Source organism: Mchenga conophoros, linkage group LG10 (genome assembly GCF_057382185.1).
Source record: "Mchenga conophoros isolate Kocher_MC1m ecotype Shallow Benthic linkage group LG10, M_conophoros_male_GT1.1, whole genome shotgun sequence".
Classification (NCBI taxonomy): Eukaryota; Metazoa; Chordata; class Actinopteri; order Cichliformes; family Cichlidae; genus Mchenga; species Mchenga conophoros.
The window spans coordinates 8,748,049-8,765,998 of record NC_140535.1 but is presented as its reverse complement, the minus strand read 5'-3'; the positions used below and the strand labels follow the sequence as shown (position 1 = coordinate 8,765,998).

At 40.9% G+C, this 17,950-nt stretch overlaps 2 protein-coding genes across 3 annotated transcripts in view; one reads left to right on the top strand and one right to left on the bottom strand.

Annotated features, from left to right (window-relative positions):
- The window catches only part of mtmr4 (myotubularin related protein 4), a 44,377-nt gene extending 33,683 nt beyond the window's left edge, over window positions 1-10,694 (bottom strand). Inside the window, exons 1-2 of one of the 2 annotated variants that reach the window (XM_085288370.1) lie at window positions 10,602-10,694; window positions 3,190-3,290 (exon numbers count right to left, since the gene is read on the bottom strand). In XM_085288370.1, coding sequence (XP_085144496.1) covers window positions 3,190-3,192 — 3 coding nt within the window. In that variant the 5' untranslated portion in view covers window positions 3,193-3,290; window positions 10,602-10,694. Of the gene's footprint in view, window positions 1-3,189; window positions 3,291-4,825; window positions 4,973-10,601 lie in introns of those variants that run through there. The other variant, XM_085288371.1, reaches the window with a different exon arrangement.
- Window positions 10,695-12,246: 1,552 nt separating this feature from the next.
- On the top strand, window positions 12,247-17,950 carry hpda (4-hydroxyphenylpyruvate dioxygenase a). The gene is made up of 14 exons (XM_085288368.1): window positions 12,247-12,326; window positions 12,550-12,576; window positions 12,794-12,856; window positions 13,169-13,273; window positions 13,363-13,405; window positions 13,506-13,588; window positions 14,776-14,865; window positions 14,961-15,067; window positions 15,343-15,420; window positions 15,692-15,854; window positions 15,956-16,027; window positions 16,138-16,260; window positions 16,354-16,470; window positions 17,621-17,950. The coding sequence occupies exons 1-14, from the start codon at window positions 12,324-12,326 to the stop codon at window positions 17,732-17,734; spliced, it is 1,188 nt and encodes a 395-aa protein (XP_085144494.1). The 5' UTR covers window positions 12,247-12,323; the 3' UTR covers window positions 17,735-17,950.

Genomic DNA, 17,950 nt, shown 5'->3' with positions numbered 1-17,950 from the left:
GTACTGGCTGAACCAGCCGTAGAAGTGAGCACAAGATTTGGGCTCCTCTGTTTCAGGTTGTATTTTAGGAAAGGAGGTCAGCCAGTAACCAATGCAGGGTGTCAGCCTACATGTTGACACACAGGTATAGAAGCAGGATATGAAAAAGACACGAAGCATTGGGAAGGAGGGCCAAATGAAGCTAAATTTTCAGAAATTGAGTATTTCTGTAAATACATGTATGTGTTTGGATGCCTTTCATAGATGTAACCAAAGTACTTGAAATTTAAGTAACAAGTAATTTTTAAGTAGTGAAGCAGTAACAAGAAGGTATGGGGGTTTGGTGTACAGTTAGTGTTTGGAAGTGTGACTTCAGTCTGGACAAGTATTTAGCTTAATATGATCCATTACAAACATTAAAATAATTCATCAGGCATATAAATGTAGGCCATACATTTCACTGACATTTGTCACTAGAGTAACGTCTGACTGGCTGCCAGGCAACATCTTAAAAAAGATTGAGCTAAGCAGGCTCTGACGGGAAGTGTTGCGGACACACACACACACGCAAAGCTTTGAACAAAAAATAAAGTTAACAATTATCTGAATGGAATGAAAAGTAGGAATGAGGAACCGGAGACAGCCAGCCAGAATGATTTAACCCAACCAAGATTAGGTTTGAGGCAAAGGTGCCTTTACGTAGGGCTGCACTCAAATCATTAACAGCCCTCGCTTTAACTACAACCCTAAGTGAGAGCATCATGTGGCTTTCCATAGTGCTGCCACATTAACTTTGCCTTCCAATTGTGCACAAACCTTATATAGTAGCACTACGATGCACGCAGTGTAGGCAGAGTAAAAACAATCCTGCTATACCCGTTTCCGTGCTCCCATTATCTTGCTAACAATGCAATAGCATGAGTGGACAACAACATGAGCTCAATATTTCCCATTTTGTTTCAGTGGATGGAAAAAAAGCAAGCTCAAGGCTGGGAAGCAATTAAGCACTGCTTCACATAGAGGATTAAAAACGATCATATTACCTGAGGAACAACCCAATCCCACCTGAGAATATAACCCTTAGCTCAAAAAGGTAATGATACTCCCATCTGTCATCCTAACTGTGGCCACTGGGCAACTTAAAAAGGTCCTATTAATGTAACATGCACAGTAACGATTACAATTTCATATTTGATCGAACACTACCATCATGTACACATCTCTAAATCACAGTTGTACTTCAAATACTGCTTAGGCTGATCTGAAACATTCTAGGGTGTGATCATGCCACCTGATAAGTTTGAGCCTTTGATTACTCATGCAGCGCATACCTCTGACCACACCCAAACCAAGAAGAGGTTAGCTTTCCTATAAATGCATAAACACTCTTCAACCCTAGACAGCGAAGCTCTGCATCCTCATTTTATGCTCCTGTGGGCACATTGTTTGTTCATCAGCTATGCCATCAATTAAGCCCAGGGCTCCCATAAAAAGGCTGGGAGTTGGGCATCCAGCCACAGTGACATTCTGTGGACCCATTTGACCAGAACCTTGGGATATGTATCCTCCTGTTACACTTCCTATGTCTGTCCCATAAAAGTGGTTCCCATTAGTTTCAAGAGGAATTTGTCACTCATTTGGTTGCTGCTTCCGCTCTTTTAAAGCACCATTTACTCTGAAGCCCATTCACTGCCCGACAAGGTACAAGCAGACGGCCCATCAGGTGACTAAGGGTGTCCTAAATTACTCTCTATGATGGAGCAATTAATTAAAATTAAGAAAAAAAAAGAAAATTACAAATGCATTTTGTATACTGGATACTTAAACTCCTAAAAGTTATGGATCTCCTTAAATTGAAAAGCTCTGCATGTCTTAACATCTGAAAATAATATGCTGTACTCACTAATCAGGTTAAATTAGGACTAAAATACACAGTCGCATGGCTCATTTCAAATACATGTAGACCTGTTATCCACAAATAGTCTCAGATCTGTGTTAAATTTTCTGTACTCCAATAGAATTAAAACCCTCAGGCCAACATCTGCAGTGCGATTAGACAAAGAACCGCAAAATGTGAGAATCAGCAAAAAAAAATTCAAAACAAAAATGCATGTAGAAACTTGAAGCAGCACAATTCCACCTCCATCTTTTTTATACCAATTACCGTTGTGACCTTACATAACACAAAGAAACCATTTAGTCTCAGTTAAACCACAGAAATGAGTAGCCAATAGTATCCACTAGAGGGCACACAGAAGATAATCAGCATTTACTGAAGTAGACACCTTCACCACTTGGCTACACTAAGAGCATTTTAATCTACATTGAGAGTGAGCATTCAGCTCTTAGAGAACTAAATGCTCATTGCCTTGTTCAGGACTTGTGCTTCTCATATTCTGAAATGCCACATGTAATGCGCTGAGCTCCTTCATGTAAATAGGACGCCAACAGGTTTTAGTGTACTCCAAAACACAGTTGTACGAGGGCCACGTGGCAACAAGCTACATCAAAGACTTGTAACATCTGTTAGGTGCTACATAGCACTTTCATGAAAGCAGAAACACGTAGGACTAAACAACAGGCCAATGAAGCTGGATCCCTGATGAGAAAACTAGTGTCTGGGCGAGGAGACTCTGTAAGAGGACGATCTACTTTCACCTACCTACTCTAAATAGTGTTCCACAAGTCCCTGTTTAAGACTGGGAAGGGATTTGACGCCATATCTCTCCACGGGCACCTTTAAGAACCAGCTGGAGTCACTAATGCACTGGCTTCCTGCACGTAAAACATGCTGAGCTTAGAAATCTGTTGTTTGCAGCAAAATCATTTCAGTTTTACTGCTTCATTGCTATATTTTAGTTTGCAAGTAAATCCTAACAATTTTGTATTTCTGATTGAAAGTGGTCAGAAATGCAAACTGATACAGTATAAAGGGAAATGTCAAGACTTTTTTTTTTTAAGAAACTGGCATTTACAAAACTGCTTTAGCGTTGTGTATTGTTATATGTGTTGCAACAGTCTGTGCTTTGTTTTCGGCTTGCAACCGCATTCTGCCATTTCCTGTGTGAGTGTAAAGTCCCAGCTTGCCAGTTTACCATGAAGAAAATCATGTAGGGAGTTTGGCACCTGTTTTAAAAGCAGTCAGGCATCTACAGCAGAGTACATATAAACATATACAATAGTGAGGAGTCAGGAGTGTGATTGGCTCACCATGCTGTCAGCCAGTGCTGTAGACAGTGAGTCTGGGTGTTCCTATTCAGATCCCTCCCTCTCCTCTTGCCTACTGGGCTCTGTCGGGACAGCAATGCCTCCTGCCAACATAAAAAAAAAACAACAACAACCTTCAGACTTGTGTGTGGGTGGTTATAATAATAATGGATTGCATTTATATAGCGTTTTTCAAGGCACCCAAAGCGCTTTACAATTCCACTATTCATTCACTCTCACATTCATACACTGGTGGAGGCAAGCTACAGTTGTAGCCACAGCTGCCCTGGGGCAAGGCTGCCATATCGTGCCATCGGCCCCTCTGGCCAACACCAGTAGGTGGGGTAGGGCGGTAGGGTGTCTTGCCTAAGGACACAATGACCAGGACAGAGAGCCCAGGGAACGAACTGGCGACCTTCCGGTTACAGATGCGCTTCCCAACCCCCCGAGCCACAGTCGCCCTGATGGGTTAGGGAATGTGTGCCATGGTGTGAAGGGCTGGATTTCAAACAGTCTTGGACCAAAGTACAGAATAAGGAGCTGGCACTAAAACAATAAACCTGTTGAGGAAGTTGAGTATGGATATACTTTTATTTTACAGAAATGACTCAACACAAAACCTCGTGGCCCAAGAGTTCTTCACAAAATGTCAGGTATGCAAGTTTAACTGGTTGCCTGGGCCAAGAAGTTCCCTCTCCAGTTGTGGTCAAGTCAGTGTAACAACACGGCACACAAGCACGCAGGCACATGTGTGCGATCTGACAACGTGAAAGAGACTTTGGTGCAGATCTGACGTGGCCAGAGGGGAGAAACTCTGATTTACAGGAAATGCAAACTCAACATTCCTCTGCAGATTATCAGCAGCAGAACAGATAACAACACGGGAGCTAGACAGAAGATGTGAACAAACTCTGCGACTTTTCTTTCCACCAAAATCATTAAAAACAAAAAAAGGTGCTGAGGTGAATGTCCGTATCCTCTAATAGCTTCTAAACCACCTCACAGACAGGACACTGTAAACACCGTCTGTAAGCACAAATCTGCACTTTGTAGGTTTGTATGTTCTACAGTGACTGTGTATTGATGTGCATTTGTCACAGAAACACGGGTGACCTACAACTCATTTACATCTCAACACTGCAGAAACATAAGCGGGCTGAATCTGCTGCTCCTGGATTGGACAGTGTGCCATATTGGAACAGCGACAGGCAATGATCCAGCAGCTGTACACAATAAAAAAAGCACTACCCTGAAAACAAACACTTAATGACTGCATGAAAAGTGACACTGATACTGCACTCTTACTTCCTGTGTATATACGAGCCAAGTCAGGAGGGAGCGACTATGTTCAGTGGAAGTTTACTATGAAAAGAGTGGCACATAGGCAGTGAGACAAAACATAGAGCCTTCACTTCCTTGGGTAAACAATCAGACTTTAACAACACATTGATTGCATGCAAGGACCCAGCTTTGAACTAGATTCTCACTGTGCAGTGCCTTCATCTCACTTCCCTACACTGCTTTTTTTTTTTAACCCGACACACCCCCTTTTGCACACAGCTCAAAGCTCAAAGAACAAAAACCAAACACCAAAAAACTACTCAACTCTCAAAATTGTCTCAAAGCAGACTTCTCTTACCTGTTCAAAGTATCGAATCAAACTTTTGCTTTAAGCTTCTGTCTAGCTTTTGGGGTTGATTAAAGCTCAAGAGTTTTGCAGAGTAGCAGCAGTCTCCGTCTCCCAAATACAAACTGGTTGTAGTCTAGTGCATGGCATGCCTCCCTCCCTCTCACGCTCTGTCTCTATTGCTTACTCTTTCTCCCTCCCACTCTGCTCAAAGTGAAAGAAGCCATACTACAGGGCAAACACTCTTAACAATTCACCCACCTACAACAAACTCGTGACTCATGATCAGAAGAGACTGCTTTTGTTGCTAATCAGTAATAAATACAGAAATCACATGCAGGCAACCATTTTCAGGAGAGGAAAAGGGTCCAATATTGCTCTTCAGGTAATGTGAGTCATCTATTGACTCAGCATAAATAGCCCCATGAGATTTAATTAAACAAAAACTGAAATCTGATTTGAATTGGTTGAAGCTTTTAAAAAAAAAAAAAAAAAGAAACAAACAAAAAAACCCAAAACAAAACAAGCAAACAAAAAACAAAACAGACACATTTAGAAGAAAAACTATTAAATAAAGCTATTAATTTAAAAAAAATAAAGCTATATATTAAATAAACTTATATTTGAGCCACGATATGACAGAAGTAGTTCAAAGCAGATTGAGGGTTAAATATAAATGTCAGTTACAGTTAATCTGAGAGCAGCAATGTTAGCATGTACCATCCCGGTTGTGAAACTGAAAGCAAGCAGGCTGTAAATCTAAACACCGACTACATTTGTGATGAAATACCTTCTCACTCACACTGACACCAGTGTACGGGAAATGCTTGTGACAACAAATATTACCCTGAAGTAGGGCTGGGCGATATGACCCAAAATTCATATCTCGATATTTTTTAGCTGGGTGGCGATATATTTTTTTAAAGCCATAAGTTAAGAACAAAAAGAGAGTTCTTAGTCACACTGTGTCCCAGATTTCACACAGGCATTTTTATTTACATACAGCATAGATTTGCATGAAGAAATTACTCAAAAATAAATTATCAGCATTTATTAAATAATCATGCTCCATAAATAAAAGAAAACAATGTTGTTTTTGTGCATAACAAAAAGCTCATAATTGTGCAGTCAAAATGTAAACTAACAGACGCTGAGCATAATAACAAAGACAGATTTCACAGCTGCTCTGTTCCCAACTTCTACAGCGTGACTGACAGCCTTGAGTTTGAAATCCGCTTCGTAACCATGTCTCTTAACAGGTGCCATTTATGGTCCTTATACACACACAATATGGTAATATTACGTCGAAGCACAGTACGTATCACTCCGCGAGGCTCCAGACTACGGTAGCCGTAATGCTCCGACAATCCATCAAGCGCTGCAGTTCCATAGCTTACCAAAGTCGTAAAACATTTTTTGACAGATTGCTGAGCGCCGTGTACCACCTAAAATCGGTTCGCGGTCAGTAAGCACAACCAAAATTCATACATAAGGCGCGCTGTCAACTTTTGAGAAAATGAAAGGATTTTAGGCCGTGCAGCCCCTGTGGGCTGCATGTCGTTAGCGTGGTTAGCTCGTTGACGCCGTCCAGCCCCACAACTCGCTAACGGAGATTTGCCGTGTCCATCTGGTCGCTGCCTGTAGGTGAAGCTATGGGGGAGGGGGAGTTGTATTCAGTGAAGGAGTATATCGATATTTTTTTTAAAACTCGATATATCGCCCAGCCCTACCCTGAAGGTAGCATCTGAGCTCAGGTAATGTAGTGCTGACGGTGAGAGACGTTTGACATGACTGATCCGGAAATCAAAACTGAAATTCCACAAACGGTAGTGTTTATTTTGATATTAAAGATAAGGAGGTGATGTCACAATTAATTCCAGGTACAAACCACACCTATTGTCAGAAATGTGCATGATTATGCATGTCGAATGCCGTTTTGAGACACTACTCAGTTAAAAACAGTCAAAGAACTATATAGTATGTAGTTGATATTAGTTAAAGGGGTGGTATGGTTTGAATTTTTCTGGTTAACAAAAACAGATTATGTAACAAGATCTCAATAAAGGATGAAATCAGGAACTGTGTTGTGAAATGGGGAAACAGAAGTATGTATCATTCAAGGCCATCATTTGTTACTTTGAGTCCTCTGCGCTATGGACACATTTAAGGAAGCACTGCAGTATACTGCAGTATACTGTTGAACACATAAGTCTGATTAATTCTTGTCCTTCATATTTGGAACAAGCAATGATAGCAACCAAGCAGAAATGCATTCATTAATCAATAAGGTGGTCAAACAAAAACGAGTCAGTCCTTTTGACACAATTGTTTTCTTCTCAAAACTGAGAAGATTATTGGGTGTTGAAAACAAATTATCTTCTGGATTACTGACTGTTTGTCAAATGAACAAGATAATTTAAAGGATTGGAATTTCAAAATTATGAAATTTTTATGTTGCCATGTTCCACAACGCAACAAAATTTATACTAATCTGCAGCTCAGCCAGTGATGAAAATAGTCCAGTTTTGCAGCCCTATTTCACAATTGATCATTACAGTTGGAATTACTCAAAATCAAGCCAAAACCCATTTCCAAACTAAAGACCAAATCAAAACTAAACTGACCAAACAACAAAAAAACCTCCATGCAAGAATCACAAATATGTCTACAAGCTACTCAAGAAGAGACAACCTGATAATAATTTTGACAAAACAAATTTAAGTAACGCTCTCCCTTATTTTCTGTCAATATTTACCGTTAAAGATGTGGATTAAACATGAGCAAAGTTTTACATAGATAATCCCTATGAGCCAGAAGCTTAGGCTTCACATTCCTCTGATTCGGAAAGGCCAAACTCATTTCACATGATGGGCCAAACGCAGCCCACTTTAATTCTAAGTAGGCTTCTCGTCACAGAGAATGTCCCATTTTATTTATTTATTTTAACTGTGGAACCATTGTTTTGTTTATTTGTTTGTTTTAAAAAAACCAATAAAAAACAAAACAAAAACAGTAGATTATTTCACTGTTAACCTTACTCACATACTACTAACTAGAGCTGGGCGATATGAGATTTTTTCATATCACGATATGTTTTTTTCATTTCAGGCGATAACGATATCTATCACGATATAAGCCAAATAATTATATTTGTAAGATTTAAATGTGCCGTTGCTCACAAGTAAAATGTGAAATAATCAGCAGCTTGTTTTTATTTAAATATTTATTTCCCATAATAAGTTCAACAGGGTAGATGTACTTAAGGAACATGAGACTTTTTCAGATAAATAAAGGCAAATATTGCAAACTACACAAAAGGCAGCCACTAAAGCGTTTAAGTTTCAAAATAGAACAAACAAAACAGACTAAATTGTCAATTCCACTTAGAAACAAAATATTAATTCTAAAAATAAATCTTAGTTTGTTTTACAGAAGAACAGACAAAACTGACTAACTTTTGTCAATATCAAATAAACTGAGAACTAAAAGGAAATTCTCGATCTCTCCTTGTTGTATAGCTGAGCTTTTCAAACAGTTTTAACAGTTACTTTAGTCTGACAAAAGCCGAATGACGAATTAGCGCTTCCAGTCAGACACTGAGGCTACGTCCACACGTACACGGATATTTTTGAAAACGGAGATTTTCCGTTTTCGTTTTAAAAAATAATCCCGTCCACACATAAAGGCAGAAATGAAGGAAAACGCTGCTAGGAACATGCCAAAGCAGCAGGTGGAGCTAGATTCCTAACCGTGCAGAAATGTTGGCCAATCAGAAGTCTAGAAGCCTCGGTGGGAAAAAGTAAACAAAGCTGGGGCATAGAAGCAGAACAGAGTCGTATGTGTGGACGGACAGTAACTGTGTGTATATGTAAGCATTTAAACACTGCAGAGAGTAGAATTAACAGTAACAGTATTGTAGAAATTCATTTCACCGAAACAATAACGTGGCGCACAGTGTGACGCATGCACCAGTTTATTGTATTTCCAGACTTGCTTTCGGCACAATTTACAGTGCACGCTACTCTGTTTTTTGTCAGACTTGAAATAGCCGAAATACCTTCACACTACAGAACTTCTATGGCTCTTCCGTTCGACAATCTCTCCGGCATTGGAACCATCATCTGTTTTCTCTTCGGTCACGCTCGGTTGATTTTTCTAGTCGGCACACTCATTTCCTCCATTACGCGCTGCCTCCATTACCCGCTGGCTGCTTCCCAAACAAACACACGTGCGGCTTGGCACTTGTGCTGTACGTAACAAGTCACGCGACGTGACGCTGCGGCTGTGATTGGTTCGGCTCTGCGCTACTTAGTTTGGATTGGCTGACCTTTTTTATTTTTTATTATTTTTTTTATTTTAAGAGGACAAGAGCGGCGAGGTCTATCGCGATAGCTTAATTTCTCTATCGAGTAAAAGTTATATCGCGATACATATCGTTATCGTTCTATCGCCCAGCTCTACTACTAACTTCTTATTACTTAATTACTTTAGTGTAGTATGAATGGTCATGTGGGAGGTATTTATCAACAGGAAAACCTGTCCAAGTTACAGCTGAAAGGCCAAAGTTTATGCCGTCCTTCATTTTACCCAAAGCTGTCCAGTAGGCCAGATTGGAGTTTTTGTTGGCCAATTCTGGTCCCTGGACCTCATGTTTAACACTCTCCCTCTAAACACTCTGTTTCAGGGGTTTTTTTTTGCTCTTGGCCCCGTATTATGTCATAGCAATGAGATAACCATAATATGGTTAACTCAAACACTGAACTCTTTGTTTGCATGATCCACCAATGAGAATAGAGTTAGCTTAAAGGCAGGGGAGCTAAAGCAGCTTGTTCAAGACGGGGCAGTCCCTCAGTTTATTCCAAGGGCCAGTATTATAAATAAGAATCATTTTAAATGGAATCCCGTAAAGCTACTCTACTGCAGGCCAAGAATAAAAATATGGAGCTTTTGTATGTCCACTTTACATCAAGCAAAAAGGACAAACATCTAGTAACCAAAAACAGCATTGTGAGCATCTTGTCTTTGACTCGTGTGACAGCAAAATTAATACCTTTAGGTTGTGGACTGCTAGCGAAACAAAAGCAGCACTGTGATGCAGCAGTGCGAGCTACAGAAGTACATTTTGAAGAAAAGCTAGGTACTAGTTTCTTCACTTCTCCATAGGCTGCTAATTTTAAAAAAAAAAGTGCCCTGATGTAAACTGAGGGGAAATTTAAAAATAAAAATAAAAATCAGGAAGTGACAACAATAAGAGCCATTTGTTTTGGGGAGCCGGTTTTACTTTCCGTATAAAAATAATTTCCAAGTACAGTAGGGGATTCCGGGGTGTTTTTCCTCTGATCATAAACGGTCTAGAAATTTCCAGCTTTCTTGACTGTGAGCTCCATTTAAATGTCAGGTGACCGGTTTGACTGGTGACAACACAACAGGTGTGAACCGATGACGAGGAGGCTGAAGTTAAAAAACAAAAAAAAAAAAAAAAAAAAAAAACGTATGGTGAAAGTGAAAGTGGACCACAGCCCCAGCACAGCCTGGCACTATACTAGGAGCCGATTAGTTGGTGAACCGAAAGTGTGCGTGTGTGCGCGTAAATGTTAGCACTGTGCTAGCTACCGGATAGCAACACTGATACAGGCTAGTGACTAAAATTCGCTCATTTGCCCACAAAAACGACAAAACCGCTCAAGGTCCACAAGTTCGAGACAAGTCTGACGGCCTGAGAACATGTCACATACAATATATCATTTAGAAGTTACTTCATTTTAAAAAATTAAATCGAGTTACTCACTCAGAAACAATCAGCTGTCACAACGGTGACTCAGTAGACTGCACGACTTCCGCATTCTCGCCCGATGACAAAAGCCGCAACCAATAATCGAGTAGGTAACCGAGCACTAGGAGACCAACGACGCTGCAGAATTCTCACCAACCAATGAGAATTGAGAGCAGACAAGCCAGCGGGTCAAACACGCCCACAGCGGAGCCAATCAGGTGCCACTACACTCCTGAAGCGCACCAATAGAAAATCACAGCGCGGCACCAACTGGAGGCACACAAACAACGTGCAGTACGTGAGCTCGGCACACAGACACACACCAGCTGGAACATAGCAGGGTTTTCACATTAGCGGAACACGCGAGATGTACGCTTGAGCTGATTGTTTAACTGAACTATCGATGATTTATCTTTAAAATAAGAAATCAAACGAAATAATTTATTTGTAATATAGCTATTTAAATAAATAGACTGATACTTTATTGATTACACGAGGGAACTTGTTGTATTACAGCAGCAGGATAAAGAATAAAAACAGTATAGTCTACAATAAATAAACAAAATAGTCAAACATACGTGCCACAGGCGCATAGTCAAGGCCTAATAGGGTGAGAATAATTTAAAAAAACAAAACAAAACACAGAGAATAAAAATGCAATTATGTTAAAGTAGAGTGAACAGTAAGACTGAGATTGCGCAATGCATTACTCTCTTGCTTATAGTGCAAGCATGTACACTATAAATCTAATAAATAGCTGTAAGATGTGAGTTATATTGGAATATATTTGATATCAGATATTAAATATGGTTAATTCAATAAATACAATAATTAGAAAGTATTGATTAATTTGTAGCGTGAACAACCAACCCTTTAAATTTACACTTAAAACCTTTAATCATGCGACCAATGCAACTAGTTAGTTGCACAGTTATCCTGAAGCACCCAAGACACTACAAGCACCCTAAATATATAAATACATAAATAGATCGATAAATAAACACTACAGTATATGCTTGTTTAAAGGGATGGTTTATTTGCCACATACCTTAATGCAAAAATAAAAAAACTGAGTGAAAATCTGTTTTCAGTAAATGTATAACATGTAAATGTATGACTCTTAGCACAATGTATGGAGACAGTAATTCAAATCACATCACATCCAAGCTGGCACACACTAATCTTACAGTAAGTGCTTATTTTGTCCGGCAATATTGCTCCCTCTGGCGGTGGAAGTCAGAAACCACAGAGGGCTTTCAGAAATTCAGAATATTTTTTATCCTCACCTTTAACAACACCGCATCTTTGCTTAGTGTAGAACTCCCAGTTCAGTTCTGCACACTGTGGATGCATTATGATTGTTTTTTAGCTTTTCATCAGCCTCAGTTAAATAATACATTTTTAAAAGTTTGTTTGTTTATTTCAGTGGCAAGTGGTAAGTTTAGTTTCAAGAAAAAGATCTGTGTCTGTAATGTTTTCCCTGGCTTTGTTTATTATGTCTATGTTTCTATGACGACTGCACGACTAAGGACTGGACACTGATTAGACACAAAAATGACAGGACAGGCACCAAAACCTGGGTCACTGCTGCCGAAGTTTCAGGAAGCGAGGAGGTGGACAGGTGGGTGTAGACCCCAAAGGACCAATCACAGTTGGTCATCAGGTCAGTACTTATCTGCTCATTTTTGGCTTTCCAATCTTTCTCTTCTCGAGCCAAGCCCCATCTGAAATCGCAGTATGGTAAGGAGACTCGACTATAATCAAAGCCAATTATAATGAGCAGATGCTGTCAGTTGTGGGACTCTGGGCCTTCCCACAGCTGAGTAATTGTGGAGATAATGGCCTCTTCAGCAGATAAGAACCAATTAAGTCACATTAGAAATACGAGATCAGTTGACTGCAGGTTTTTGCTGACCGCGTGTTAATGAAGCTATTATGATTTTCCTCTTTTCCTTCTTCTTAGACAAGCTACACAGACAAAGGAGAGAAGGTGAGATTAATATTTTCTCTGTGGTGTCTGATGTTTTGTTATGTGTGCTACTGTGTTTTTGCGTAATATTCACAGATGGTTAATTGGTGCAGGAAAAAATAAACCATCCCAGAATTATTTTTCAACTACCCATTATAACTGGTTACTGTGTTACTTGTCACCTGAAGAATTTGCACACATTCCAATGTCAATCTTGAGTTCTGCTTTTACTTGCTAGCCTGCAAGGGGAAGGTTTATCAGGTTCCATCATATCACCTTCTGGGTCGGCAACGCCAAACAGGTCAGTATCCAAACCCTCTACACATGACCAGAAGCTCACTGTTAGTTATTCAAATCTTTACCGTATCATCCATCTGTGAGCTGACTTTGAGCCTGTACAGACTCATATACAGGTCAGAGAGCTGGTTGCACCGAAAAAAATAAAACGTCAAATTAATTAAATAAATAAACAGAATAATCAGTAAAAACAGTTTTATTGTGGATTATTGTTCAGCATACAGGTGAGACTACACATCACACTGTGGCATGTCCTAGCTTCAGTACGTCTCGCATCGTTAGATTTCATCAGAGTAACAGTGTGGTTACTTCACAGGCAGCCTCATTCTACTGTGATAAGTTGGGCTTCGAGCCCCTGGCCTACAAGGGTTTGGAGACTGGCAGCAGAGAGGTGGTGTCACATGTCATCAGACAGAATAAGGTACGAACAGTAACGTTCACAGTGTTCAACCTGGCAGAAGATCTCACCCTCAGTGCAAAAACATAACTACTCCTCTGCTCTCCTCACAGATTATATTTGCATTTGAATCTGCTCTGAATCCTGGAAATGAAGGCAGGTTTTCTCATCAGATCACTTAAGATTATAAAAAAGGTGACATGACGGTATGATTTATATTCTGCTTTATAAATCATTTATATTCTGGCCCCCCCAGAGATGGGAGAACACTTAGTTAAACATGGAGACGGAGTTAAAGACATTGCCTTCCAAGTGGAGGACTGTGACTTCTTATTCAAGGTAAGATGACAGATTGTTTTCAGGTAAACTTTAAATCTTTCTAGCGTGAGAATAAAATTAAATAAAAAAAAACAACAACTTCTTGATACTGTGGGGTTAAAAAAGTCCCTGTCCCAGTTGGCTTAACTGAAGAACACAGAAATTTCGCACAACACTCTAAATTTCCGTGTTTTTCTGTGTCCCTTGAACTGTGCAACTGGTTGTGGTGCACGATTGTGGATAATTCTACACAGTAAACCAACATTAGCCATAAAGAGACAGTGATTTGTTTCATTTTTTATCTGTTAGTTTCAGTCTCTGCTTATCCAGACTAAGATAAGATAAAAACTTACATGCTTGTGCCAAAAGTTGGGAAATTCCTGACAAAAGTTGGGTAATATAGAGTAGCTGCACTGATCCACTGTTTGTCTGAGGTTCATATTAATAATACTAGGAGATAGTAAATAATTAGAGCTCCACTGTGCTCACATTAGCTCACTTCTGTGACTGAGATTTAATCCTCTTACCTCATACTATATATACTGACATGGGGTGAGGAGTGTGTTGAAATTGGGGTAAACAGGCCAGTGTTGTGACAACTCCTACTGCAGCCTTGAGGTTTAGCTGCTCCTGTGAACTCTCTTTACCTCAGACAAGGTCAGGCAAGCCATAAACTGCCGTGTGGACTATCAGGTGGCTGCAAAGATACCGAATCAATGCGCACTTAGGGTGGCTGTAGCTTAGGTGGCAGAGCAGGTCAGCCACTAATCAGAAGGTCTGTGGTTCGATCCCAGGCTGCCTCCTGGCTGCACGCCAAGTATCCTTGGGCAAGATACTAACCCCATGTTTGCCTGCTGGTGGTGGTCAGAGGGCCCGGTGGCGCCAGTGTCCGGCAGCCTCGCCTCTGTCAGTGCGCCCCAGGGCAGCTGTGGCTACAATGTAGCTTGCCATCGCCAGTGTGTGAATGGGTGAATGACTGAATGTAGTGTGAAGCTTTGGGGTCCTTAGGGACTAGAAAAGCGCTATACAAATGCAGGCCATTTACTTACTGCAGGGATCAACAGCCTTTGCTCTCTGAACCACCATTTTGTAGCTTCTTAGGAAGATATTTTCCCTTTGGCCACTGGAGGGCTTCCAGGAGCCACAGACACACAGTTGTTGCAAACTCCCGTTATCTTACACCCATCCTGACATCTCTCCAATGACAGACGGCCAAGGAGCGAGGAGCTGTGGTCGTCAAGGAGCCCTGGGTGGAGCAGGACAGCCATGGGAGGGTCAAGTTTGCAGTGATTCAGACGGTACATAAAGGGTGACTCACATTAGAAAGCCCTGTGTAAATACATTGAAGAAACTGAAAGCCAATAATAATGCTGTGCAAATGTTTTGTCCTCAGTATGGAGATACCACACACACACTCATCGAGTACCTAAGTCCCTACAAGGGCCTTTTCCTGCCGAGCTACAAAGAGCCTCTGTTTAGAGATCCCCTGTTAGCTAATCTGTGAGTCTCTCCCACAACACCACCTCATCTGCTACAACCTGTGTGCCTTTTTTTCCCTCTGGTGTTTTTTGTGCATACACATGGAAGAAGTAAGATGAATCTAGATTTCACCACTGTCAGTCCCTGATAACATTTTAGTACATATTTTCCCTTTTCTGTGGAATTATAGACTAAAAGATTATCATAAAATCACAACAAAACATGATTATGTGTATTTTGATCACATCTGTATATCATTAAGCAGCCTGACTGCTTATTCTTCTTTTCTTTCAAAGTCCACCAACAGGTCTGAACTTCATCGATCACATTGTGGGAAACCAGCCAGATGACCAAATGGTGCCAATTTCAGACTGGTAGGTCTCCTGTCTCCAGTGCACGTACACTCGCTGCGGGTGCAGCAGACACACAGGGCAAAAGGACAAAGTAAACAAACACCACAAGCAGTCGCTCCACCGCTGTTGCTGGAAAATGTTGGTGCATTTATTCAAAACAGCAAGCCCTCATACAAAATGACTTCTTCACAAAATTCAAAGATTGCTCCAAGAAAGAAGGAACAAGAGGAAATGTAGTTCCTTTTTAACTCCAATGATTAGTATTGCTTAGCTCGTATTCCTGAATTTCTAGGTACCAGAAATGTCTGATGTTTCACCGGTTCTGGTCAATCGATGACAAGCAGATCCACACACAGTACAGCGCGCTGAGGTCTATAGTTGTCACAAACTACGAAGAGACCATTAAGATGCCAATCAACGAACCTGCCACGGGGAAAAAGAAGTCGCAGATCCAGGTGAGGCTTTCAGAGGTTTGCTCTGTGACATGGATCCCAGCAGCCCGAGGGGTCTGATACAAAAATGTGTGTGTGTGATGTCCTGTGTTGTGTCCTCACAGGAATACGTGGACTACAACGGGGGGCCAGGTGTTCAGCACATCGCCCTCAACACATCGAACATTATTGAATCTGTGAGTCTGTGTAATTAGCAGGAAAACTCCAGGCTATTTTGAAGCTTCATGCTTGCAGGGCCTGTTTTAGATTCGTCTTTTTTTCTCCCTCTGTTCTTGTCACTAAATAGATAGTGAACCTGCGCGCCCGAGGGATGGAGTTCCTCTCAGCACCTGACACATATTACGACACCCTGAGGAAGAATCTCAAAACTGCCAAAATCAAAGTAATTGAAGACCTCGACCGTTTACAGGTGAGGACTGCTTTTGGCATGGCTGATTTTTTTTTTTTGTTCTTTTTTCTTTGTGTCTTTAAATCTAAAAGATCTTTTGTTTTTCTTTTTAAGGAATTAAAAATCTTAGTGGATTTTGATGACAAGGGCTACCTCCTTCAAATCTTTACCAAGCCTGTGCAGGACAGACCAACACTTTTCCTGGAGGTCATTCAGAGACATAACCACTTTGTAAGTGACCAGTTAGGCAGTCTACTGGTATAACTTGTATAAACAGAGAGTAGGGCTTTGCTATATCTAAGGCCTCTCATATCACACCTGTATTAACCCCATCAGTATGGAGGGCAAATATTTTAGTTGGGCACAACTTAACCCTGACTAATACGTATTTTTGGACCGAATTCACGGTTTACTTCAAAAAGTTTTGCTTCATTATGGCACTTTTTGGTTATTGACTTTTTGAATATTTAAAAAATAGTCCTTTAGACTATTTTTGGGACATTTTATGATGTAAATAATCTATTTTCAAAGAGTTATTGCGTGGTAATTATATCAAAAGATGGAAGTGATGTGATTATAACACATAAAACACATTTAAAACCACTGAAACCACATGTTGACAATTCTCTCTCAGGTGATGCAGTTTTTGAATGCTGCAAACTTCTGATAAAGTTTTTACTGAATAGAAATATGGCTTTTGAAGGGACCAGACCTTTGGGACAGTTGCCCACTGTGCCCAGTATGCGTAGGTAATCTAGCCTTTACTGGTGGGATTTACAGGCCTAGGGCTCTGTTTCACGCCTCTGCCACCTTCAAGAACCTGAGGAAGAACACCTGTTTACAGCTCCCACCCAGCATGAATGCTACAAGAGCAGTGTACTTGTAAAAGCTCAGTAAATCTGTCACAGATGCAGATTAAAAGGCTCACTGCTTCACAGCGAGGGGGATCTCTGGATTGGGTTGCACCCTGTGGCACTCAATTCATAACACTCGGCGCCCGTTCTGCTTGTCAGAACACGCTCATCTTGTCACTCTCCGGTGTCTACAGATGTGGATACAATGCATGAAAGTGAGAAACTGCATCTGAACCACAGCAAAGAATTTCTCAGAGGAACCACCAACACTTGATCTTTGTTTTTTGGGTTACCTGTGAAAATATTTACATGATTAATTTGCGAGCGCCCGGTGAGCGCAGCTTGCTGTCACAGAGGAGATGTTTGAACCTTGGGAGGATATTTATGTACCATTAGTGATCCAACATCAAAGCGTTAAACACCCTGAACGTTGTCTGAGAGAAGATCCCTAGAGCCATAACAAATGACACAGAAGAAGGTAGATCTTTGGGTAATTAGCCATCTGTGTGTGTCTGTTCTTTCACCAGGGCTTTGGGGCAGGAAACTTCAAGTCTCTCTTTGAGGCTATTGAGAAGGACCAAGACGCCAGGGGCAACCTCACTGTGCTGACACCCAAAGGGCAGGCTGAAGCCTTCTACTGATCCGCTGACGTCTGATGCTGCCAAGCCACACTGGGACTCTTATCTACTCGGCTGTACGTTTCAGAGGCGGTCGACAACACCCACCACGACTGCAGCACGGCAAACACTTACGCAGTGTTGAATATCTGAGTGTGACAAGCTGAGAGTGTTATCAGATATGCTTTTAGCTGTCAGGAGATTGCACGGTGTTTGGCTAAATAAAGAAACAAATGTTCA

Excerpts from the sequence above, each read along its gene's own strand:
- hpda (XM_085288368.1), top strand. Across the intron at positions 15,068-15,342 it reads GATCCCCTGTTAGCTAATCT|TCCACCAACAGGTCTGAACT; the intron begins GTGAGTCTCTCC and ends TTTCTTTCAAAG. Across the intron at positions 16,261-16,353 it reads AAGACCTCGACCGTTTACAG|GAATTAAAAATCTTAGTGGA; the intron begins GTGAGGACTGCT and ends TTTCTTTTTAAG.